General features: G+C 54.1%; 1 protein-coding gene across 4 annotated transcripts in view; it reads left to right on the top strand.

The window, feature by feature from the left end:
• PLXNA1 (plexin A1) overlaps positions 1-25,492 on the top strand; it is a 92,398-nt gene that overhangs the window by 7,154 nt on the left and 59,752 nt on the right. For all 4 annotated transcript variants that reach the window (XM_015874987.2, XM_015874986.2, XM_085516887.1 and 1 more), the window contains exons 2-3: positions 2,519-3,868; positions 8,500-8,682. In XM_015874987.2, the coding sequence (XP_015730473.2) occupies positions 2,666-3,868; positions 8,500-8,682 (1,386 nt within the window). In that variant the 5' untranslated portion in view covers positions 2,519-2,665. The remainder of the gene's footprint in view (positions 1-2,518; positions 3,869-8,499; positions 8,683-25,492) is intronic.

Genomic DNA, 25,492 nt, shown 5'->3' with positions numbered 1-25,492 from the left:
GTTTCATACAGAAGAAAGCAGACTCGCTAAACTTTCCTGCTCTTTTTCTGTTAACTATAATCACTGCTGATGTCTTAAAGCAGGTCTTACTGTACCAAGCCCCTCCTGCTGTCAGGGCACTGTGATGGGGTGACGTGTATTTGGGAGCAGAAGTCTCCGAGGAGCTCTGCAGACTGTCATCTGTCTGTGCCCCAGCGCTGCCTGGCTTTGTTCTCGTTCCAATTCTGAGTAACAGTTCCCTAAATTAATTTGGGAATCTCCTTGTGGGCTTTCTAGCCCTGCTTTGCACAGCAGCCTGACCTCTGGCTCTCATACCCGCTCCCTAAAATAGAAGCGATGAATAAGTAGAAATGCATTGAGCAAAGGGCTGCGCTGGGGTTCGGTGTTCCCATGCTGCAGCCACACTCCTGCTTTCGCTCCTTCCCCTCCGCGTGCTGCTGGTGCTTAACTGGGTTGTGTTTCGATGGTAATCTCCTTGTGACACAGCCGTGGTATTGTTCCTCTCCCCGTGCTGTGTAGATAGAGCCGCACTCGTGCTGGGGTTTGTGTTTGGTTTGGGTCACATGTGCCTCCTATCGCTCCCAGCTCCCCATCCCTCCGCTGCATCGCTGCCTTTGTGCAACAGGAGCTGTGTAACTGCGGCGCATGGCGGCTGGAAGGAGGGGGCTGCTGGGCATTGCAGCGGTGGGAGTGGGTGTGTGGTGTCACCGTGCTCAGCAGCGGGTTCCTTTGCTTGGATGAGAAGGTAAAGGCACGGCTGCTTGGTGAAGCTGGCGTTGTCTGCTTTGCAAAGGGTGCCTCCCCATTTCTGAGGGCAAGAACCTTCCTCTGGCAACCCGCAGCCCAAGAGGAAACCACACTGCCTCGTGGTTGAACCCACAGGCTGTGCCGATGGAGGCTGGTAGAGCCCAGTCTGAGGTGCCTGTATTTTGCAGTACTGCAGGGATGTGGGATTGGGACCACCTGGTCCATTTCCGGGGCTGATGGCCCTACACTCTCAGCACTCGTCTTAGCCTCTGTGTTGCTCAAACCCTACTGCACAGACCTCTTTTGAGGATACTGCCCTGGAGGCTGGTGAGAAGGTGGAAGTGACTGGGAGCTGCTGGGACGGAGCTTTTGGAGCTGGGCACACCATAAAGATCTGGGATTGGAAGAGGTGTGCAGTAAGAGCCTAAAGTGTCCATGGGTGCTGCCAAGGAGTGCAGCCCTGTGCTGCTGGCATGGCACCAGCTGCCCTCTGATGGCACGGCTGCTGGCACAGCCCAGCAGTCACCACAGGCCATATTTTGTACCGGTGCCACTCCCTGCTGGGATCCTGCTGGGCAGGGAGCGGGTGATCCCCGCACGGGCTGAGTCAGAGATCGGTGATAAGGAGAGGGAGGCTCTTCCCTGCTTGCTTTCATAACATCTTATTCGCAAAACTAGGGAACAAAGGGCTGAACTCACTTCCCAGCCATGGACCTTCGCCTGCATTTTGAAGCGTCTCCTGCCCGCAGCCTCCTGGGCTTTGTCAGGTGCCAGGGCTGTCAGGCAGTGTGCCAGGGCTCCCCCAGCTCCTTTAAAAGGAGACTTTGAGATCCTTGGCTTGCGCTGTGCCTCGCACACCCTACCCGGGCTTGAGCCCCAGCTCCTGCAGGCTCCGTCACGCGCTGTTTGAGTAGTAAATTGGTGCAGTTTGCGTCTTCCTTCATTCACAAAAGCTGTGCTCTTTTTCTTCCCCATATCTTCCTCCCTCCCTCCCCCCCCCATTTCTTTTGCCTCTTTATAAAAGCAGCACCCTCTTAATGACCAATGTGCCAATCTCCAATTAAGCTAAGGGTAACTGGGATATGGTATGAGGCTGGAAGTGCCTCTCTTGGCTGAGCTCAGAGGGACGCCCACAGCACGGCAGTGGGGTTGGGATCCTTTTGTGCCTGGGAGCTGGAAGCAAACTGGGTTTTTGTACCAGCTCCCCATTCTGTGATGGAGCGGTGCAGAGGCTGTGGGCTGTCTGCTTGCTAGCAGCTGATTTTTGGTGCTGTCGGTGGTCTTCAAAGCAGGTCAGGGCCAGTGACACCCTGCTGAGACATTTGTATGCGGTCGGTGTGCTGGAGCGCACTGCGAGGCTGCTGCCCGCTGGGGATGTGCTGGCCCAGCCACAGCTGTAAGTGTGCTGACACTTGCTCCTGTTGAGGGGCTCCTTGGAGGAGAGCAGGGCCTTGCAGGGGGCTGCTGTGGATAGCAGGGCTTGCAATTGAGCCCCTTTGTGTTACCACCGTGTCTGCTTGTGGCATGGATTTTATGGTGTCTAGCAGCATGTGTGTGCTACCAGGAGGAGTGGCCGTTAGCATCCTGCGGGTTCCCTCCATCCCTGTGCAGATTTTCTTCTGGAGTGGGAGGCGGTGGGGGCGTTTGTCATGCTGCCTTAAAAGCATGAAGCAGCAAAGCCTCTGCAGGGTGGTGTGGAACAGGCTTACTGCTGTGCCAGGAGTTGCAGGAAAGCCTCCTAACCCTGTTGTTTTTGTCTTTCTCCCTCTAGGGTTGACCAGACCGGCAGTGCCCATGATGCCCTGAATGCTGAGCACGGCAGAAGCAGAGGAGACTGTGTCCTGTTAGCTCCTCGTCCTTCCCTCCTCACCCCTTTAGTTTGGATTTGTTTCTATTTATTTTGTGGCTGGGTTTGGGCATGGCTTTGGCCGGGTGTGACACTGCCGCGATGCGGCTCCTTTGGCTCAAGCACCACTTGTCCGTCAACATTTGGACCCTGCTGCTCTTGGGGAGCACCTGGCTACCGCTGGCGGAAGGCAGCCCCAAGTCTCCCTTTAGGACTTTCTCGGTTACAGACTGGAGCTTGACGCACCTAGTGGTCCATAACAAAACCGGGGAGGTCTACGTGGGGGCCGTCAATCGGATCTACAAGCTCTCCAATAACCTCACGCTCCTGCGGACACACGTGACGGGGCCCGTGGAGGACAATGAGAAGTGTTACCCTCCGCCCAGCGTTCAGTCCTGCCCGCACGGTCTGGTCACCACCAACAACGTGAACAAACTGCTGCTGGTGGACTACTCGGGGAACCGGCTGATCGCTTGCGGCAGTGCCTCGCAGGGAATCTGCCAGTTCCTGCGGCTGGATGACCTCTTCAAGTTGGGTGAGCCCCACCACCGCAAGGAGCACTACCTCTCCAGCGTCAATGAGTCGGGGACCATGTCTGGGGTCATCATCGAGGTGCTGAATGGGCAGAACAAGCTCTTCATTGGGACGCCCATTGATGGCAAGTCGGAGTACTTCCCCACGCTTTCCAGCCGCAAGCTGATGGCTAATGAGGAGAACGCGGAGATGTTTGGCTTTGTCTACCAGGATGAGTTTGTCTCATCCCAGCTTAAGATACCTTCAGACACACTCTCCAAGTTCCCCACCTTTGACATCTACTACATCTACAGCTTCAGCAGCGAGCAGTTTGTGTACTACCTGACCTTGCAGCTGGACACACAGCTCACCTCACCCGACTCCACAGGGGAGCAGTTTTTCACCTCCAAGATCGTCCGCCTTTGTGTGGACGACCCCAAGTTCTACTCCTACGTGGAGTTCCCCATCGGCTGTGTGCAGGATGGCATTGAGTACCGCCTGATCCAGGACGCTTACCTGACCAAGCCTGGCAAGGCTTTGGCCAAGTACCTGGGCATCTCAGAGCGGGAGGATATCCTCTTCACCATCTTCTCCCAGGGCCAGAAAAACAGAGTTAAGCCTCCCAAGGAGTCTGTGCTCTGCCTCTTCACGTTGAAGAAGATCAAGGATAAGATCAAGGAACGTATTCAGTCATGCTACAGAGGGGAAGGGAAGCTCTCACTGCCCTGGCTCTTGAATAAGGAGCTGGGCTGCATCAACTCGGTAAGTTCATGCCTGTCTGTGTGCATGCCAGGTGGTTTTCAGCTCCTGGCTGGACTCTCTAGACCCTTCCCGGTTACCTGACCTGACTTGTTATTTTCCTGATGGGAGGCCTCTCTCTTGCTCTGGGGACTGGCACAGTTAGGGCTGAGCGTTCAGCTTGCTTGGTAACATTCTTTGTGGAGACTGTGGCTTTGGTGTGGGAAGGCTGTCTGGGTTTGGGCTGAATCAGTGTCTGCTGATAGCTGCTGGCCCCAAGCAGGAGGCTGACTGCTGGCACAGGTCTCTTCTTCCCTATAGAGTAAAGGAGTGTGGGTGAGCTGGTTTTGAGGGCAAAGATGTTCTGTTCTCAGAGGGACAAGTGGTGTCTGCTGCATCTCTGCCAGGGAGACCCTCGAAGATGATGTGTGTGAATTTGGGAGGATTTGGTCCTGTGGGGCTTGGCAGAGCTGTGGCTGAGCAGAGAAGCTGCTGGGGCAGGAGAGTTGAGGGGAGGTGAGAGGGATCCAAGCAGGGGAGGAGGCAGAGAGGTTGGCAGTCCCAGTAGAGGTTGGTCAGATGCTCAGCTTGGTGGGACCAATGTCCTCTCTATGGTGTGCTGGATATGGGGAGAAAAAGGGTATGAGGAGCAAGGAGCAGTTGTGGTTGCTGGGTTTGTTTTCTGTGCTGTATGAGGCAGGAGGGGAGGACATCATCATGCTCCTTCCCCCATCCTGTCCCAGGTCTTGGGGGTCAGCAGCTGCCTCCTGCCCTGGGTGCCCACATGTCCCCATGGAGCAGCCCTGCCTCCATGTGTCCTCCCCACCGCTCCGAAGGAGACGGCTAACAGCTGCCTGACAAAGTAAAGGGTTTGCTGTCAAGAGCGCTGGGCTCACAAATCAGATTTTGGCTTTGAACTAATTCAATTCTGGTGGAAAATGATGAAATCGTTACACTGCCGCTTGTTGGGTCGCACAGCTGCTGGCTCAGGCAGAGGAGATGCCTGCCGCTTCCTCCCGATGCGCTCCCAGACCCTTTACCCCTTGTGTGGGGAGAGTGCTGTGCCTGACGTGTGCCCTATATGAAGGTGTGGGGGCTGTGTCCTTGCAGAGCCGTGTTGTCTCTGCTGCAGGCAGTTTACAGACACTGGTGGGTGCGTAGGGGCTTCTCTGTGCAGCCATAGACCTGATGCTGTATTTCTCCTGCCTTCCCCCTCTGAAGGAGTGATATTGCTGTGTGCTGCAAACCTGCTCCCTCGGTGATGCAGAGGCAGCGGTTGCTCTGCACATGGGAGCCCCACTGCAGCACTCAGACCCTGCCCAGCTCCAGAGAGACCCTGGTAGGTGCACCGGGAGGACCTGTGGCATCATTACTTTCACTTGAGGTGGGTCGTGGTGGCACAAAGCTGGTCATAGGAGCCAGGTGCCATTTTCTGTCCTTGTCCTGTTCCACCTGCCAAGTGTGGCAGGGAGCAGCACGAGGTGCTGAGCCTCAGCCTCTGGCTGTGCTGGGATTGAGCCAAATTGGAGCCTGCAGAGCATGTAACCTCTTTCTGGCATGGATCTGTGTGCCCCTCATAAAATGCAGCCACCTCTGGGGTGGGTCGTGGCAGCTGACGGATCTCACAGTGATGGATGCCGGCCAGAAAATAAAGGGCATGTTGATTTTTTTTAATTTTTTTTTTTTTTTTAAGGAGGCAGAATGTAATTGCTAAAGTCAGTAGCTGCTCGGGATTTACACCTGATCTGTATGGAAAATGTCCCAGGAGCTCCCATGCTCCTGCTCGGGATTTATGGTTTAAAGTCTCCTCTGGAAAGTGGAAAACCCAAACCTCATTTCTTAGCACATCAGAGGGACTTCTCAGTGCCAGAAAGCCACATCCCTGAGGACTGGTCCATGCGCATCCCTAAAGACTGGTCCACATGCATCAGGTGGGAGGAGGAAGGCTGGGGAGAGCTGTGCTGGCACCACATGTGCGTTGCTGCCTGGGACATGGCTCTGAGCACCGACTGCTGAGCAAGGCAGCTTCCTGACTTGGATGCTGGCTACATTCTTACTCCAGACCCTAGCACAGCATTCTCCTCAGCTATGAGCCTTAGGATGCTAATTCCTGGGCACTGCGGGGCAGTGTAGATTTGCCAGAGCCAGGAGACACTGCCAGGCTTGGCAATGAGCTTGGGAACTGAGAGTGCTTCCAGGGGTTTTGCTGCTCCGGATGGGATGTGCACGGCTGCTTCCCACTGTTGGTACTCAGCTCCCAAAGTGCCCTGCTTGGCTCCTGGTGTTGCCGTGCCTCCCTGTGTGCTGGGCACGGGCCTTGCTGGGAAGCAGCATCAGCAGGCACAGGAAGGCAGGTGTTGAATGGCAGGCGTGGGAGGACGGGGTGTGTGTATAATGGTATTAACTGGCAAATTACTGGCCAATTAATAACGCTAAGTGGCACGAGTCTCGCCTCTGCTGTCTGCTCCCTCGTTGCTTTTGTAAGTGGGCTTGAAGGGAGGCAATGAGACAAGGCACGTCAAGGAGACTGCCTGTTCCTGGCCAGCTCTGTTAGCTCCATGTATCCCCTCTCCTTAGGGCTGCTTCACAGAGGAAACCAGGGTTTTCTGCCCTAATTTCTATGCTAGTGGGGAGGAGCGGGCTGTGCCATGTAGTAGCGGGGCTGTGGGGTAGTTGGGATGTGACGCTGGTGGGTGCCACCGGCCTCATGCTGCCCACTCAGCCCAACCGTGGTGAGGTGCCTGCCTGCGCTTCCCTAACGAGGCACCGTGCTGTTAATGAGCTAATTGTCGGCGTAATTATTTATCGAGGTGGTGTCGGCATCTCGGTGGCGGGCGGGTGCTCCTCACGGCCCTGGAGTGCAGCTGTATTTGTCGTTTCCCAGAGAGTTTGTTGAGACAAAGCAGAGAGGAGTAAACACCATAAACATTTATCCTCTTGCATATTCAGCAGCTGATGAGGTTGGGGAAGCTGCAAATTGGAGTGCAGAGAGAACAGAAATTGCATTGGCTTCCAGGGGCTGCCTGGGCTTAAATACCTTCATGGTTTGCGCTCAGGGCTGTTCAGGGCTCAGGCTGTGTTAACCCCTGTGCTGCTGCCCTGCTTGGGGTGGTGTCAGGCAGAGGTGGGTGCTGTGTCTGCCATAAGTGTGTGCTGCGGGTTTACTCAGGGCTCTCTGACCAGCTCTGGGCTGGCTGATGGGCTGCAGGGATGACTGCAGCCCTGGAATGCAGAGTGCAGGCTGAAGAGTTAATTCCCCTCCCCACTTCTTCACACCAGCAGATGTCCTTCACCCTCTCGTTCCTGTTTTAGGGGATTGGTGCATCTTGCATGTCCCTGAGCTCCTCCAGTTTAGAGAAGAATGAAAAAAGGGGTCAGGCTTGGAAAGGAGTCAATCTGTGGCCATATCCTAAACCAGGCACCAGAACTTAGAACAACTGAGCAAGCAAGACTGCATCTCCAGACTGCTTTAGGAGGCTGAGTGTGCCCAGCTGGAGCCATTCCCATTTCTCTGCTACTGAAAGGATGGCACGGTGCTGACTGGAGCCAGGAGCTGAACTGCTGGCCTTGGGGTTGCACAGTGAGCCTGGGTGGGGGTGACCATGTCCATATTTGACAGTCTAAGAAAGGTGTAGCTTTTCTGAGAGCTGTTTTTGGGGTGTGGGATGGTCAGGGCCTCCAGTTCTGGGGCTGTAGTTCTCCCTGCTCAGATCTCAGTGCTGGGTGGAAGTGGTGGGGCTGTTGCTTTCAGCAGCCAGAGCTGCTTAGTGCTTGTATGCACATGGAGCTTGGGAGCACAGCATTTTCCCATATGTTACATGCACATGCTGTATGGATTTAAAGCCCCTTGGGGACCGGCATGCATTTGGAGGCAGTTGCTTGCCAAAAACCTCTCCCCTTTAAATTCAAAGTTACATAAGGAGCCTCTTGAAGTGGAAAATGCTGTGGCTAAAGCAGGCTGCCTGCCTCTCCAGGCATTGTGCCTCGACGTACTTCCCTTCCAGCCCCAGCCCCATGCACCGAGGCTCATTGTGACTGCCCAGGATTTGGCCAGAGCCCCCTCTTCCTCCCTCCTGCCCTGCTTTCGTCATGGAAACAGGGGGATGGGCTGCATTCTGGGCTCTGTTTGCTGTTAGCTGTGATTTTGTCATTCACCCTAATGCCAGCCAGTACTGGAAGTGATTGAAGCTGTATCTGCCAGGAGATGCTGGAGAAGGGTGGGCACATTGCACTGCCAGCACTGTGCCCCCTCTGTGCATTGTACCCTTTTTGGGCACAGGTGGAGAATAGGGAAACACAGAAGTGAGGAACCGTGGCAGGGATCTCCTGTGAGTGTGCAGCTGGAGTGATGCAGCAAGACCACCAGCTGAGTGCTGGTGAGGAGCATTCCCATGCCCAGGTCTAGATCGGGATGCTGGCAGCTGAGCTGTGTCCTAGCCTGCATTGTTCTTGGGGTTGCAGAGCTGGGACTGCAGCAGCTCCATGCCAACCAGATTGTGGCTTACTGCAGCCTGCCAGGATGTCTGTGCTGGCTGGGATGGGAGCTGCCTCCTCAGCCCCTGCTCCATTCTCCCATGGGGATGGAGGTCAATATGAGCCCTTTTTGCTCTCTGATGCTCCAGAAAGCTCATCTCTCTTCTATTCTCTTCCCACAGCCACTGCAGATCGATGACAACTTCTGTGGCCAGGATTTTAACCAGCCGCTTGGTGGAACCGTCACGATCGAGGGGACCCCACTTTTTGTGGATAAAGAGGACGGGATGACCTCAGTGGCTGCCTATGACTACAGAGGACAAACTGTTGTGTTTGCAGGCACACGGAGCGGGAAGATCAAAAAGGTAGGAGAGCTGCTGCTGCATCATGAGGGATGCTCCCATGCTGATGTGGAGATGTCTGCTTGGCTTGGTGGCCCTTTGGTGCAGGGTGGAGTGTGCCTTGGTGCATTTGGGTAGCCTGCATCCCCATTGCTCCTCTCTGCCAAACAGATGTACCGAACCTCTGTCTTACAGGAGGGCTGTAACATAGAGAGACTGTGGTCTGGTACTGGGTCAGCCTGTCCCGTTGTCTCTCAGAGCTGTTGATTTGCACTGTAGCTATTGTAGGACTGGCTCTGCCTGACTTGGTATATATATTGCTTTGCCCTTGACCTGGGAAGGGCCAGCAGAGGTGGGTGCTGGTGTCTCTGTTGCTGCAGAGGGAAATATCAGGCTGGGTTGGCAGCACTGGTTTGTCTGAAGTGGGCAGGATGGAGCTTCTCCTCCTGGTTCCTCATGGGCTCAGAGTTGCTGTGACTGTTGTTCTTGCATCTTGAATCTGATTGAAGTGGAGGAGGTAGGGTCTGAGTTGGGGTTGATGAGCTGTGCCCTTACTGCTGCAGTGGGGATTTCTCCAGCCTGGTTTGATGTTCTCACACCTCCTCTGTCTGAGTCAGCGTGAGGTGCCCTGCCTTGCAGGGATGGGTGCATTTTTCAGGGTATGGTGGGGTGGGAAGGTTGACTCTGTATTCTGCCCGTACTGGCAGTAGGGTGCTTTAAGTCTTATGCTGTGGTGTATGTGGGAGCCAAACTGGTCTGAGATGTTCCTTTTACTGGAGAGAGCCCTCAGGCGCTGCAGCCTGGCGGCACCAAGCTATCTCCCAGCATAGGGGAGACCTCCTGTGCCCCACCACTGCACAAAGGCTCCTTGTTGGTGGCAATTAGTAAATGGCTGTGAGTGTGTATTTCTCTCTCTCTATCTCCACAGGGCATGGATTTCCTGTTATCATAATATCGTTCCTATAATTACAGCCATACATGCCCTGTATAAACATAGCTTGTGTTAACAGCATCCTCAGCCAGGCAGAGGCATAGCAAAGGTCCTGGCATGGTCCTGGCAAGAGGCAGGAGGAGAAGGGCTTGACTAAGGAGTCCCAGCACCCTTCGTGGGGCTGGCCCTGTGTTTGATCTGCTTCTCCTTGTCCATGCTGTTTAAAACAAAACCTCCCAGTACATCTCCTGAGGCCACTGGGGAGAGTACTGGTCACAGGAACCAGAGCTTGGTTTCACGGACCTGTTCTCAGTAGGCTGGGATTTGGAACAAAGAGATGAGTGGGGTTTGGACTGAACAGAGCACTGGTGGTGCTCTCTGTGTGCCCTGCTGGGCTGCTTCTCCTCCCTTCCTGTGGTGTCGGCGCCAGGCTGCAGGGAGCTGACGGAGGCAACTCGTCCTCCCTTCCTGATCGATACGGGGCCTGCAGGGACTGGCGTCGCATTGCTGGCGGCTTCTCCTGCTGCCAAGCTCCCAGTGGGAGGTTTTAAATAGCCTGTGCCCCAGTGTAAGGGATGAGGATGGAAGGAAGGAGGGTGTGGGAGGAGGGTTCACAAAGCGACGGGGATGGCGTTACACCTTCTGCCCCTTATTTATCTAGAGTGGGTGTTTTTTCCTTCTCTCCGTTATTTCCTACTTCTTTTCAGTTTTTCCCTGGCCCTTGTGATGTCAGAACCACTTTCATGTGATGGGTGCCAAGCCAGGAGCTGGCTGTGTGCTCACTTTGGGTGCTAGGTCAAGACTAAGGCATGGACTTGTAGCCCAGGTGTAGTTTGTGCAGCTTCCTCCTCTGCAGAGCTTCCCTGTTTTTGCTGGTTTTTGCCCATCACCATTGTGTTCTAATGTTCAGTGGCCTCAGAGAGCCAGGAGGGTCCACAGGGCCTGAAGGAATGGAGCAGGAGCTCAATGGGGCACGAAGAGGTGCATGTCCATCCTGTCCCAGTAGAAGGACTCCAGGCAGGTTTTTGTCCCTGGCAGATACTGACACTGGGGTAAGGACTGACAGTTCACTGTATGATCTCTGCCCCACAGCATGGAAGCTCTCTGTGGCAGAGCACAGTGCTGAGCCCTGGGGGACGGGGGCTGTCCTCGGCTGTGACCTTGGGCTGGGTGGCCCAGCCTTTTTGCCGGGCAGGCTCTCAAAGCGCTGCATCAGCAGCTACCTGATCCCATTGCCTGGCTGTCTGCGGGGCCGCAGTGAGGGGATAGCTGTGAGCACCTCCCTGCATGGTACTGATGTGTCCTCAGTCATCAGGAGATGGGGCTCTCATCAGGGTGCACAGCTGCTTTGTTTGTGGGTGCTGGGATGGCAGCATATGGTGGGGCAGTTTAGGGCCAGTGCTGTGGTCCCAGGCTGCATTGAGGTTCTCCATCTGCCTGCCCATCTCCTGGCAGTGGTGGGCATCCCTCTGCTTGTAGCCCCTTACTGTTTCTTCTGTCCCCATGGCAAGTGCCTGTGTTTTGGCTTTGTGTATCCTGATCATTTCTTCCCCCCTCTCTCCTGCTGGCCCTGATGCCTTTACAGGGAGGTTTGTGCTGTGTCCCTTTACATCCATAGGATTTGTTGTAGACCTCACAGTAACACAGCAATGTATGGAGAGCTGAGGCACGGTACAGACGGGCACTCTGTTCTCCCCATCCCCAAGAATGCTGGAGTGCATGCCAGTCAGACAAGGGGACACTGATGGTGCCATCTGGGCCAGGGTAAGGTCAGGGCAGAGTCACTGCTGTGTCTGGATTTTCCTTGGATGGCAGCTCCCTTGGCCAGCATTTGTCCAGGCTGTTGCATGCAGACAGAGCCTTCCTTTGTCCCCTGAAAAAGCCACGCAAGCCTGGCTTCCCTGCAGTGGCTGGGAGGCTGCAGGGCAGCACCTGCCACCACCGCAGCTGGAGCCTGCCCTGCCCTTTGCCTCCAGACACCCCTGTTCCACGTCCGTCTGTCCCTGGGCTGGCTGCAACCATCCCTTTAAATGGGCAACTGGCTTTCCAGGGCAGCACCATGCATGAGGTTATGGCGTTGGGGTCTGGGCTGCAATTGAAGCAATCTGGAGGCTGGGATTTGGGAGGAAAAGTGATGTGAGCACCGTCAGAATCAAGGAATGTTTGCAGAACTGAGGGTGAGATGCTGCAGGCTGGCAGCAGGAGGGGGTTGGACTGGAGCAGAGGGGCATTGGGGAGGATGGAGGCTCAGGACAGCTGTGATGCTGAGCGAGTTGCAGCCCTGCAGCTGCCCGCCATGTGCTCGTGTCCCACCAGGCGAGCAGGCATGTGGTTATCTTTGGATGGCGCTGAGTTATGCGGAGAGGCCAGGATTGGAAAGCCCTCAGCCCTCGTGCTCGCTGCCCTCCGCCAGCAGTCATGGGGTTGTGTTGTTTGGGGAATTTCTGCTGCTGCCAGGATGAGTAACGTGGGGATGACTCTGGCCGTGCTGCTGGTGTTGGATGTGAGCCACTTCCTCTCCACACTGGAACTCGTTCTGTGGGTGCGTCACGGACCCGTCCTTGTGCCCTGTGGTGTGCCGGATGGGGAAGTGACACAGGGACATGAACCTGGAGCACATTGCGTGGGGACTTCTAGAGGAAATCTAAGCAAGAACAGCAAAGTTTGCTTCCCGGCATCTGCCTTGTGCCTGGAAATCACCAGCCTTTGCCACAACTGCAGCTTTGCTCATGGTGCTCTGGTTGTGCTTCTGCAGGTCTGAAGGTGAGCCCTGCATCAGGCTAAGTGCCCTTTGCTGCCAGCTGAGCATTCACTTTCCAAGGATCCCTTTGTCTGGCTCTAGCTGCCCTGGTTGCCACTGTAATCTCTTTAGCTCCTTCCCTGTCCTGAAAGCAGATGGCCTTGGGTGCTAACGTATTAGGGCACATCCCTGCTGGGAATTTGCTTTTCCCCCTGCAGCTTGTGCTCTCCGCACCATGTTTATCCTCTCCCACAGACGGCACAGTTGAACTGGCCCTGAGTCTGGTTTCTTTGGCTTCTCTGCTTTAACAATAATAACAACAACAACAAATAAAACAAACTCTTTGTGCTAAGTGGGTCATCCCTATCGGTGCAGAAGCACACAGTGCTCACTTCTCGTGGGCAGGACCTGGGGACCTTGCAGCTCCTGCTTGGGGAGGAGTGCTGGCAGCCCACGTTCAGCGTGGCTGTTTGGTGAGCACAGTGGGGCCAGGGCTGAGCAGCTTCAGGGCAGGGAGTGAGGAGCAGCAGGAGGAATCCAATAGGCTGGGACTTCGCAGGAATTTCCCCATCATTTGCTGACTCTGGGCTGGGAAATCACGTTTTTTCTCTCTCACTGCCTGGGGCAGCTCTGGTGCTTTCCCCCTTTTGATTTTGCTTCTGAAGAATGATTTATTTTTTTTCCCCTGTAAGTGTTTCAAGAGCAAAATCTCTTTCCATTGTGAAAGCCCCTTTGCTTTCTTTTTCTCACCCCTTCCTTCAACTGTGCTGCAAGTCAATAATCATCCCCTCTGGGTTGGCAGGGAGCATAGGGCATCTGCTAGTCATGTGCTGGGTATTTGGGCGGATGGCTGCTTTGCTGGCTGCAGAATTAGTGCTGGGAGCTGCTGAGGAGGGGAGATGTGGCTCTGGAGGGAGCAGGAATGTCTCTTGCGTTGGGTCAGTACTCAACTGCTCACCTTGTCCTTGGCAGCTGAGCCTGGCTGCCTGGTTTGGGGAGCATCTGGTGACCTTAAATTATGTCTTTTGGACTTGTGTACATCTCCATTGGGTACCAAGTAATGGCAAGGTCTCTCAAGAGCTGTACCTTGGTGTAGACAGGTCTAGTGATGGCTGAGTCAGATCTTTGGGGTACCTTGTGAGTTGAAGCTGTGCTGCTGGTTTCTAAATGACTGCTCTGCTTCTTGCTCTCAGGGCAGCCAAAGCAGGGGAGAGCTGCTCCTGGCTTCCGAGACCCCTTCTGCGTGGCTGGAGACCTTGCTCCTGACTTTGGGAAGGCTTTGCATGGGGGCTTGTGTCCTCCCAGCGATGCCCTGGGCTCTGTGTCACAGATATAGAAACAAAACTCACTACATCTGGTTCTCCAGTCCACAAATCACCCTGTGAAGGTCAGGGTCCTCGTGAGGCTGCAAGGAGAAAGCACGAGGCTCCCTGCCCGGTGTTTGTCCCCATCCCCGCCGGCCACGCGGCTCTTTTCACATTGCCTCTGCTTAGCGCTAAGGCAGCTTAAGCAGCTCGTGGCTTTAAAGGGGCCCATTGTGTCCGTGTGTGTGAAATCCAGCTCCCGGAGAGGGCTCGGCTCCCCTCGTGACCCCCGTGTCCCCATCCTGCAGGGAGCTGGCCCCTTGCCCTGCTGCCATGCTGTCCTCCTTCTGCAGGGACAGCCTTTGTGTCTGCTGTGTCGTGCAGCTCCCTTTGGAGGTGCCATGCTTGATGCTTCCTGGGGTGGGTGTTGGGGTACCTCCGCAGCAGCCTACCCCCTGCACCATACCTCTGCAGTGCATTTGGGGTGCATCAAGTCTGAGCCTCTGTGTATTCCTGCTGCTTCAGTGAGCACGGCAGAGCTGGGAGAGCAGCTGGCCGCACTACACAAGGGCCCTTTGTTCCTGCCGCCTCTGCCCTCTCCCGCTCTGTCCCCATCACATCCCTTGGGGACCCCCTTCCTCAGCATGCCTGCAGCTCCTTAGGGCTGCTGCAACAGCCTCAACCCCATCAGGGAGATGGGCACCGGGGAGCGTGCGCCTGCGTTCCTCCCCAGTCAATAGCGATAATTTTATTGGCATGACAAGGTAGCCAGCAGTTGCCAAAGCGCATCCATCAAATACCTCGTGGCCGCTCCCAGCCCCTCGAGAGCTCTCGCAAGAGCTGAGTGCCGCCTGTTTTAATCAAGGTAGAGGCAGCAGCGCTGCCTGGGTATGGATGGGGTGTGGGGAGGGGGAGTGGAGCTCAGGAGGAAGGGGCCCCGCTGGCCTGCGATGGGCTTTGTTGAGCTCCGCACAGGATGTCTCATTGTTGGAGGAAACAATTAGAAATTCATCGTGAACTGCCGGCCTCTGGGACCTGCCGGGGCAGCAGCTGCTGGCTCAGTCCTCGGGTGACTTTGGGGGAAGGATGGGGCTGAGTCCCCTCTGCCCTCCTGCCTCTTGTGGGATGCTCTGGGGTGCCTACCCCTTGCATAGAAGATCTGAGGGGGTTCCTTTACCCGACCCCGATGCTCCAGGCTCTGTGACTGAAGCCATAACTCTTCATTTTCCCCCCCCTATTTGCTCTGCAGTCAGCACAAAGCCGGCAGGTGAAGAGATGGAAAGAGGAGCCGGGCGCACTGCCAGGCAGGGCCGTAGCCTGGCTCAGACCTTCCCTGCAGAAAGCGCTGACTCTGTGTGGCTCCATGCAGCCCCATCCGTCAGCCGGGCATGGAGCATCGTGCTGGGCACGGGCACCCTCATACAAGGTGACTTTGGAAGGTGGGAGCTGGAGGAGGCCCTGGGGTGTGGCTGTGTCCAGCATTTCTGGTCCTTTCTGCATTTCCCTCCACTGGGACCAGGCTTGGGAGATCCAGGCGTGCTTTAAGCTTATTGGTTTCCTTCGTTCCCTATGCACTTGGTTTAGATGATGCCAATCATCTTTGTCCATCTCCCTGCCCATTAGGAGTGCCCCAGTGGGATTGTGGCTGTGGTTGCCTACTGGGGACCTCAGTGATGTCCCCTTGGGGACATGGCAGGGTGAAAAGCCATGCTATTGAGATGGAAATGAGCTGGGAGGCCCCTGTGCTGTCAGGGCCCTCCTGTTGGAACCATTGTGCCTATTCAGGGGCTTGAACACTGACTAATTTTAGCTTTTTGCATGGAATAATGGCCCCAGCCTCCCACCAAAGGCAGCAGAGAAAAGGGAGGGCACGGGGAGCCCTGAAGGCAGCAATTTGTGTGCTGGTATCCAGCCTACAGCCCCAGCTAATGTTGCCTGAGGAATTTGTGTAGGAAACCTGTCAGAAGTAGAGATGTGAGGAAAAGGGATCTGGACCCCATCTGCCCCTTGGTGACCTCTGGAGCCCGTCATCCATCCCCGTGTTTTGACATCTATGGGGTCGTTCAGTGTGTCTGGACATGGTACTTGGCTGTGGGCAGCTCAGGGTGAGCCACTGCGCAGCCTCTGCTCTGCCTTGCCCTTGGTAATTATGGGCTGTGCTGCTCTGAAATAGCAGGGAGAGGATTCTTATGGGGGTGAGGGAGGGGGGGAGGTAGGGTGTCAGGAAGGTGCCCTGCGAATCAGTGCTTGAGGTGAAATGGAAAACATGTGGTTGGGTGATGGATAGCCTCAAGCTCCTCTGGTCAAAGAGCAGAGTGGTGCTAGAGTTTGGATGTGCCACCTGCATCAGGATACATCTCCCACTCCTGGGAGCTACTCATCCTGGCTTAGGGTAGCACTTAGCATTGGACCTGAAGGTGCTTTGCTCAGAATGCATTTGCTTGCTTTAATCCTTTGATTGGAAGTGGCTGCGGGGCAGCCTGGGGTGGAAAAGCCCACAGCCCATGCATGGGCTGCAGATACCACCTCTTCTTCCATCCTCCTCCCTAGCAGCACAAAAACACTGCACACCCTCAGTCTTTGTGTGCACTCAGAAGTGCTGCCGTCACGGAGCATCCCTGTGGCAGCGAGAGCAATTGTCTGCATGGGAAGCAATAGCGGGAAAGTTTTATTTAATGGACGCTTAGTTCTCTTAATGCAATTTAGCAGCTGGATATAAAGAAGAGAGCCAGTGCCATGTGACACGCTGCCTCTCTGTAGATGGAGAATAGACCGTGGGGAGAATCCTACGGAGCAAAGCTGGATGAGCTGAGAGCACTTTCATTTTGCTGCACTCGGTGCTCCAGAGGGCAGCGTCTGCTGGGGGAGCATCGTGCCCTATGGCCATCCCGGTAACAGCAGCAGAAACAATGCCAGGCTGACAAAGCTGTGTGCTCTTTATTAGCTGCAACCGTAATGATGTATGTTGGATTGCTCTCCTACGTTGATAAAATTACCAGACCTTGAACAAAGGGAGCAAAAAAGTCTCTCTGACCTTGAAGGTGGTGGTTCACTTGTCTTCATTTCATTCCCCTCGGCTGGGGATACGGGTCAGTTTTGGGTGCTATTTATAGTGCACTTGGCTCGATGGTTTTCTTTACAAAGCGAAAGGTTGTCACCTTTGTTTCTGATACTGCGGAGAGGAGCTGCTCAGGGGAAAAGGAAGCATAAATGAGATTTTTTTTCCGAGTGTTCTCCTTTGTGGCAAAGCTTTGCAAACTGGTGAGACCAAACAACCCCAGACCAGCATAACTGGGGCTACTGCTGCCCAGTGCTGTGCTGTTGGAGCCATGACTGGATCCAACGTAGCCAGGCTTCCCATGCCTAGTGCTGTGCCTTGTCTGGCATGGTTGGCTTTGGCTGAAATAAAGTGTTACCTGAATTCTTCCCTTCTCCCATCCCATAAGAAGAGGGGCCGTATTTCCCACCTCCACTGGGTCTGCCTGTTTGCAGGGATAGCATCACCTGCCCATGCTTGCACTCCCCTTCTCCAGCATCATTTGTAATTGACAGACTCATTGAAACAACAAATGTTGCTGTAATTTAATTTTCAGACAAACAATAGTCCGGGGACAATGTTAAATTCATGAAACTGGCTTAATGTGATGAAATTTAATGAAGCAATTTGCGTGCTATCCTGGGCGCCGGCGCTGTGCAGGGCCGTGGCTGTGCGCTCCTTCCCCTGCTCACCCATCCCCTGGCAGCTCCAGGTGCCATTGAGGATGAGCTCCTTGTGGGACGTTGGCCTTAACACTGCATCCATCCAGGTGGGCCCTCTTGGAGCAGTGAGCCAATGGAAGAATGGGTCCCTTGATGCAGGGGGGAAGTTTGCCTGAGGCTGGACTTGCTCTTGGTGTTCCAGACTGCAGCCTCAGGTGCTCGAGCAGGGATTTTTGCCACAGATGCATTCTCTAGGCACCCTGACACCAGCACTGCTCGCACTTATGCCGTGTTCCGAGAGTTTTCCCTGCTGTTCCCTTCCCCTTGGTGTCTGACACAACCCTGTGGATCTTAATTATGTTCTGGCATCTGCAAAGCGAATGCTTGCTGAACTGCTGGCTCGCTTGGCTTTGCTTCTGCTTGTGTTTTGGGGACAGCCCCATGTCCTGGCATCCTGGGGGCTGTGACTCCAGCAAGTCTTCTGCTGGGTCAGCACGTGGCTTCTCCTTGGCTCAGCTCATGGTGAGCTGGTAGCCATGAGTGAAATGCAACTGGAAAATGTCCTGGAGAAAGGGTAGTGCAGTTTGTGTGTGTGTGTATGTGTGTCTCCCTATATAAATGTATATATATGCATATGTTTTTCTATGAAAGCTCCCCAGATAGGCCTCTGTGTCCTAGGCAGGGTGGTTGTGTCTGTGATGAGCTGTGGAAAGCACTGTCTTAGCATGACTTGCACATACACAGAGCCCTTTGGAAAGGCTGCACAGCCCTATTGTGGCACGGTGACTTCTGTCCCTTATGTCAGAGCATCCCTTTCTGCTCCGCATTCTGCGTCCCAGCAATGAGGAGCAATAAGCAAACTCCTTCAAAGAAAAATACCCACCCAGCAAAGCTGCACCTCGTACGTGGCCTGTGCCCGCTATGGTGCTGTGGGGGTGATTTCCACCCAGCTCTGGGGAGGGGGAACTTCCCAAATTGAATTCTCTGTTTATTTCCCCTGGGCTTCTCCGTGTTACTCTCCCTCTCTTTCTGGTATGTTTATGAGCCTCGAGGGATCTGTTTTTACGCTCAATGTTTAAAATTAAAGATGTGTTTCTCTTCTAGCAGGTGAGATAAATGCTTCACATCTTAGCTCAGGGTTTTCTTCTCTTAAAACCTGCATGGGAGAACTTGGGGGGCTGCAGGGCACAGCCTGAGGGCCTCTTTTGTGCCCTCCTTGCACCCCCTGTGCATAGCCAAACCCTGCTGCTCAGAGCCTCAGCTCCCTTTCTCTCTCCAGCCTTGTCCTTTTGAACCTCTCTGCCTGACAGCTGCTCATGCAAGCTGTTGAAACAAGAGCTCTGCTTCACTTTGGAAATGGAAGCGATTAAGAAGCCTGCAACCAGCTCCAGCCCTCCCTGACACCGTATCCGCCCAGGTGCCTTTTGGAGGTTGTCTGCTGGGGAACAGCAGTGCTTGGCTTTGCCTTGTACATGTCCCACATGCTGCAGGGCTGTGAGCAGAGGTGGTTTGAGGGCTGCACGTGGGCGGTGAGCTCCCACCATCACCTCCCAAATCCCCACTGGCTGGACAAAGCTATGCAAGCTGTGTTGTTTCTGCTCCCTTCACCTCCCTAATTCTGTTTTTGCTTGTGAGCAGAGAGAGGCAGTTCAAGAGAAAGCGTGATTTTGTTTTAATGGTTTGCGTATTTCTGGAGCTGTTTTTTTTTTCCATCAGGACAGCCATAGTTGTGCAGAGGCAATTAATTGGAGGAAAAGTTGACGGCAATAAATGTCAGGAATGTTTCGAGGATGGTTTGGATGAAATACATTTTTTAAAGCCTCCCAACGAAAACAAAAACCCTGGCCTATTTTGAACCTTGCCAAAGAGAAACGACTTGAAAATGTTGCTTTTTGTGTGTGTGAGCTGTTCAAGTGCCTTTTTCCCCTCTCAGCCCATGCTCGTTAAACAAAAGCATGTGTTCTTCTGGCGCAGCTCCCCGGGGGCAGGAGTGCGGCGCAGGGGCTGCACGAGGATGGATGCAATGGAATGGATGCAGTGGGATGGTTGCAGGTCCCCATGTTTGGCTCTATCTCTCGTAGCAGGGTTGGGGTCAGCCTGCTGCTCTGTTTGCATCATGGCTTTCTCCTCCTTTCTGTCTATAGATGGTGATGCCCGCAGCCAAAAGGAGGAGCACGGCATAAATGCATGCTGAGTGCTTTGATATCCTCAGGCTGAAGGTGATAAAGAATTAATGCTTAAAAGTGATGCTGGTGCCCTGTGGCTGTGGCTCAGGGTGCATGGGCTATTGGAGCCCTGCTGTGCTCTGGGCTTGCAGCAGGGGCAGGATCAAGAGGGGGCTTGGTGTGGAACATATGATGATTCTGGGAGAAGAGAATGGTCTTAGGTCTCCCAGGGAGGATTTCTGTCTGTGTGCACAGCCTGAAACTTGCCCGGGATGTTTTGTTGTGTCAATCTGCATTCACCCTGAGGAAACCAAACCCTCTTGTTTTTTGCCTCCCAGGCACTGCGGTACCTCCAGCCCCAGCTGCAGAGTTTGGTGATGGTGTGTTTTTCATAAAGGCTCTTAATCACACACAGGATGTTTCTGTTTATTCAAGAAATAAAATCACACAAACAACCCACCCCCAATTTGGCTTTCGCCGAGCATCAGCTGCTTGACCCGAGGCTGAGCTGGAGAAATCCTCGCCAGCCTCCTGCAGCCCGACTGGAGCTCAGAGCTGTGTCCTGGACACGTGCCTGGCACCGGGACCAGCGTTGGGCCATAGGGTTGACACTGGGCAATGAGATTGGCATTGGGCCACGGTGGCATCTTGTAGGATCTTCGAGTGGAGATGCTCAGGGAACAGGGGGAACCAACCTTGAGTTTTTGGGGACTTGGCACTGGGTTGAGCAGCCATTCCATCTCTGCTAACAACAACAGCATAATTGTTTTTGGCTGAGCTGGCTCCCGGTGAGGGCTGGAGGTGAGCTGGAGATATGAGTTCATTACTGGGATTGCGTGTTCCTGTGTGTAGGGGCACTGATGTGTCACCCCAGGTTACCTGTCCCCCAGCTGGAAGGACTGAGGATGTGCCACCAGTGCTGATTTGCATCATCGGCTTTTGCTTTGAGCCCCATCTTTTGGGGTTTAAGTGGAAAGAGAGAAGAAATGTGTCAGGATAGGGTGGAATAAGAACCTGACTTTCCTCATGCCTGTTGCATGCTTTGGTCCCATTGTTGTCATTTCCATGCAAAGCAGCGGGCTCATAACCTAGCAAGGAGGAAACCTGTGCCCTGCTTCTTTGTGTTTGGAGGAGCACAGTCCTCAGAGATTATTAGAATGATTTAACAAGCCATTAATAAGAGCGAGGGAGGTGCTGGAGGAGCAGGAGAAGGGTCGGGGAGGGGGGTGTGGGGAAGCAGGGCTGGATTTTGGCAGGGAGCGGGTCACATTGGCAACCTGCTTCCTTTGCCTTAGATGTGTTATGAAGTTTTTGAGGTTGCTTGAAAAGTGTCTGGGGAGTGGTGGCGAGCCAAGCGGGCCGCGGGCCAACTCTCAGCTAAACATGTTGTTGTGTAAAATTGTAGTCAATTAATTTAAGACCTGCCAATTTCAACTGCAAAGCGCTAGGAGGTTCTGTCAAGTTTTCAATGGGATAAAAAGGGGAGAAGGGGGGATTAGTTTTCAGCGCTTGGAAGGGCAAACAGTGATCCTCCTTGCAGCACTGCAAAGTGCCTCCTTCTCTCTCACTCTGCTCGTTTTGGTTTTGGTAAACTCAGTGCCACTAATGTTAAAGGCCCTGCAGGGAGCATCACTTTGCTGGTGTGTCCCCTGCTTGCTGGTAGCATGTCCTGGAGTGGGGGCTTTGCTGCAGTACCCGGTCCTGCTCTGCTTTTGTTTACCTGTCTCTGAAATGCCACAGCTGCTGTGCACATGGATGTGTGTGTCCATCATCCTGCTGTCTCCTCCCTGGGCTTTTGTCATGGCCCCAGCTCACCCAGGGCACCCTCTTTTGCTTTGTCATTTGCCACCAAAGGGTGCAGAACCACTGCTCAAGGGATTGTTTTGCCCTCAGATGTGCCCCAGCCCAGGTGTTGGGGTGTCCGTGTGGGATGGAGCAGCTCAGCATCCCATGGCACTGCATGCTTGTGTTTCTTGGAGTGACTTGGAGCTGTGCATCCCTGGCACTGGGCTCTACCATGTGTCACTGTGCCATGTCACTGTGCTGTGTCATCACTGCCTTGCACTCTTTTCCCTGGAAGACATTAAGGGTAATTTCCTCCAACCTCACTAGTTAATATTTCACTGGGCCGTGGAGCAACTTGCACAGTCCTTGCTTCAAAGCAGGGCACCTCCCGGCACCTTTGCCTTCAGCTCTTGGTTTCACCAGCTCTTGCTATGACTTGTCCCATGGTTAAAAATGATGTAAAAACACCCAGTGCAGAGAAAGCTGGGTGAGTCCGAGGGATTGCTGGTCAGAGCTGGGGCACGTGCTATGCACCAGCACTGCCCTGCAGCACTCACCCAGCCGGGTGCAGTGGTTTGAACCTGTTGGCAAAGTACACTCTTTGGGAATGACTTTTGAGTTCTTTTCGTTCCTGATCCGAACTCCACAAATCAGAGCTTCTGGAAGGACCTGGGTTGGCCCTCCAGGAGCAATAACAGAAGAATTACTGCATTGCATGGGCGTCTTTATGTGTTTTTTAAACCATGCCTCCTAATTATAAATAATGGCTGTGATATGAGATATGATTATGATGAATGGTGATTCTGTATTCTGTCTGCATTAGCGGCTTTAACCTTGCCGGGGTAATTATGTCTCATTTCAAATTCTGATACTATTTATTTGAGGTAGGGGACTGGGAATTTAATTTCGACTGCTTTGTCTTTTAGTATTATTATTATTTGAAAAAGATACCTTTGCAAAATTGTTTTTTAATAATTCCCTCCAGTGGCAGCGCGAGCTCGTTAATATTTGAGGGGACTGCACAGAACTCTTGGGAAAGGCAGGTGGGGTGTTGGAACCAGAGGCTGATGAGGAGCCCATGGGAAGGTAATGCCCAGAGATGGGGTTTGGTGAGGACAGCTCTTTGGTGTCAGTGGTGCCACCAGCCCTGCTGCCACGTTACTGCAGAGTGGTTCCCATTGCAGCCCCTGCAGCTGCACAGCTCTTGGCTGGTTGTGTGTCCGGGGGTCCCCATTTGCTCTTGGGGTTCCCATGAGGTCCTAGGGCTGAGCCGGCCCCTGCCCATCTCGTGCCGCCTCTGACAGCACGTTTAATTAAAAATCAAATCAAAGCTTGAGCATGTGATTCTTAATCAGTTTGAAGTCTCTGCGAGAATAAAGTAATTATACCACTCGTTTGGTTACAGTAATTAAAACTTTAATTAACATCATTTCCCACCCCTTGGCCTCTCTCTACAGTGCAGATCCTCAGGCGGGTGCACCCTTGGGCTGCTGATCTCAGGAGAAAGCACACTTTGAGTTTGGGGATCACTTGTCCTATCTCCATCCCTGCTCTCTCCAAACCCCAGGTGAGCCCTTGCTGGGCCACCCCCTCCTCCACAGATGCTGGGGCCAGCGAGGGCTGTGGGTGCTCAGTGCCTTTGGGTGCTGGGCTGTATGGCCACTGCGAGCGGCCCCAGTGCCGTCACACGAGTGGCAGCCTCTGCTTGAGATCCCCTGGCAGCCGTCGCAGCTCCGGGGAGGTGAGATGGTGGCAGGTGTTCTTGAAAGCTGTTCTGAGAATTTCACTCTGAATACAGCACGTGCTCCTCCAGACTTGTGGGCAGGGAGGCACGCTCACACTGAGCAGCCCTAGCTGTGTGTTGGGGTCTCAGGGAGGTGCACAGGCCGTGCTGTGGGTGTTGGTGCTGCTTGCTGTTGTCCTGCTTCCCGGTGAGCCCAAGGGAAGGTGAATGGAAAGGGGAGCTTTGCAACTGCACGAGTGCTGCAGAGAGAGAGTGTGTGCGCAGTGTAAAACCCGAGCTCTTAAATATCTGTAGCAGTGTCCTTAGGGAAGGCAATCTCTGTATTTAAATCTTCTCAATCTCTCCTTCGAAATTGCTGCTATCCATGGGCTGAAGAGCTTCATTTCCATCCTGTTTGTGAATGGAGAGTGCGCTGCAGTGCTTGTGTTGCTTCTGGGCTTGCTGCAGCCCTGTGTCTCTTTGTAGGATCATAGTACCATTTGAACTGAAAGGGACCCTTAAGGGCTGTCTGGTCCAACCCCTCTACGATGAACAGGGACACCTGCAGCTCCATCAGGTGCTCAGAGCCTGTCCAGCCTGACCTTGGGGGACCACCACACGGCTGGGAGCTGTGCTGAGGGGTACAGTCAGTGGGGACATGGCACACACTGGGCTGGGTCTAGGGCCAGAGATGGCTGTGGGACAGGGTTAGTGGGCACAGTGGTGATGGGTCGATGATTAAACTTGGTGATCTTAGTCTGTGTTTGGAAGCTGTGAAATGCAGAAGGAATGTCAGTGTGGAGAGCTCTGCAAACACACACAGTGTGGAGAGCTTGGGGTGGGGAGGGCAAGGTGCGGTTGGAAGCAAAATATTTGCGTGTGCTCTGCTCTGTGTTTGGCACACAGCCGGGTTCAGCTGGGTGTGAGCAATGGGGACAGCAGGAGGTTCCCCCCAGCCTTGGAGATGTGCCTGTATCCAGGAGCTGGAGGGACCTGGGGGGCACAGCCTGCAGTTTCCATCTCAGCCCGTTGATAGCTGACGTGTTGATTTAAATATGGAAAAAAAAAAAAATAGGAAGTGTGTCTGTAACTTTCCCACTGTCAGATAGGATGGATTGCTTTCCCATGAAGCACATTAAACAGTATATAATTTGTCACTGAATTCACGAGGCATTCTGCATGTCCAGTTCTGCTGCCTGCATGAGACGTTAATATTTAATGCTGTCGGCGTGCCGTGTGCTTTTTCAGGCCTTGATTTTTTATTTATATTTTTAATTGCTCGTCAGCTTCCTCTGGCCCATCGGGTGTGATTTGCCCATTGGGATAAAACAGCAGGGCAATGGTAACGAGAGGAACGATGCTGGTGTCAAACAGGCGATGTAAGGTGCACCCAGGGCTGCCCTCCTCCCTGCTGGGCGAGGATGGGTTTTGTTCGTGTTGATATGCATTTGCAGCAATGTGTTACTGCAGCATGAGGCTTTGGGGCTGTGTGGTATGGGAGCAATGGCTGTTGGACCTGAGGTGGGGTCTGTTCCCAACTCTGCGTGGGCTTTTCCGGCCTTCTGGTGGTTCTTCCTTGTCCTCGGGCAGCTCCTCTCTGCTGCGTTGTTGTTGTAGGGAGCAGGAAGGAAGCAGCTATTTTCCTGGGGCCGATGCTGGGGGAAGGAGCAGGAGGATCAGCTGATCTCCGGCGTGCTGCAGCTCTGGGAGCCTCCTGTGTACTTTATCCCCACGCAGCTCCTGGGCTGGCCAGGAGTGTTGCAGGACTGATTCTAGGGCTGACACCCATGGGACGGAAAGCCAGGCTGCAGCTGGTGGTCTCCTCTCCCTGCTGAGGAGGTGGAAATTAAAGTGCTGAGCCCATACTGGAGAGCCATTAGGGATGGCCATGGTGGTGGGGGGGATCCACCTTCCTCCCAGGGCAGCCCCGGGGCAGTTGCTTTGCATTGCTGGGCACTGGGCCCACCCTTCATCGAGTCAGCCCTGAGTGACGCTGATTGGGAAATAATTGCAATAATAATAGAGATATTTTGCTCCCGAGGAATGAGACGATACAAACTGGGCGCTGAGCCAGGAGAGTTTTGAAGGGCAAAGCTGAGAAATCAATGGCTCGAGACTGTCAGAGCAGCTGGCAGGATGGGGGGGAGCGGTGCGCATGCCTCGGTGGGCCCCAGAGCAAATGTGGGGCTCCTGGGGGGGGTTGGAGCTCTCACCCCACTCTGTGGTCTCCCCATGTCTCTCTTTCACTGACATATGACTCTATTGCAATTCCTTACTGGTGGCTGCAGCTCCGGCACCAGGTCCTTCTCTCCAGCGGTTCAGTTTTCCTACAAAACAATGCAAAAGGTCTTAGTGAGAGCTTTTAGGTTCTGTCAGAGCTGGTTGAGCTGTGAGCTGAGCTGTGCTTCTTCATCCCTTCTGCTGATGGGGCAATTCTGACTGATGCAGCTGCTCCCAACCCTGTGCTCCCCAGAGTACCCTGCTCCA

The sequence above is a fragment of the Coturnix japonica genome, chromosome 15 (assembly GCF_054131305.1).
Source record: "Coturnix japonica strain WE chromosome 15, WE-NBRP24, whole genome shotgun sequence".
NCBI classification, from domain to species: Eukaryota; Metazoa; Chordata; class Aves; order Galliformes; family Phasianidae; genus Coturnix; species Coturnix japonica.
The sequence above is the reverse complement of the archived record's forward strand: the minus strand, read 5'-3'. Positions and strand labels throughout refer to the sequence as shown.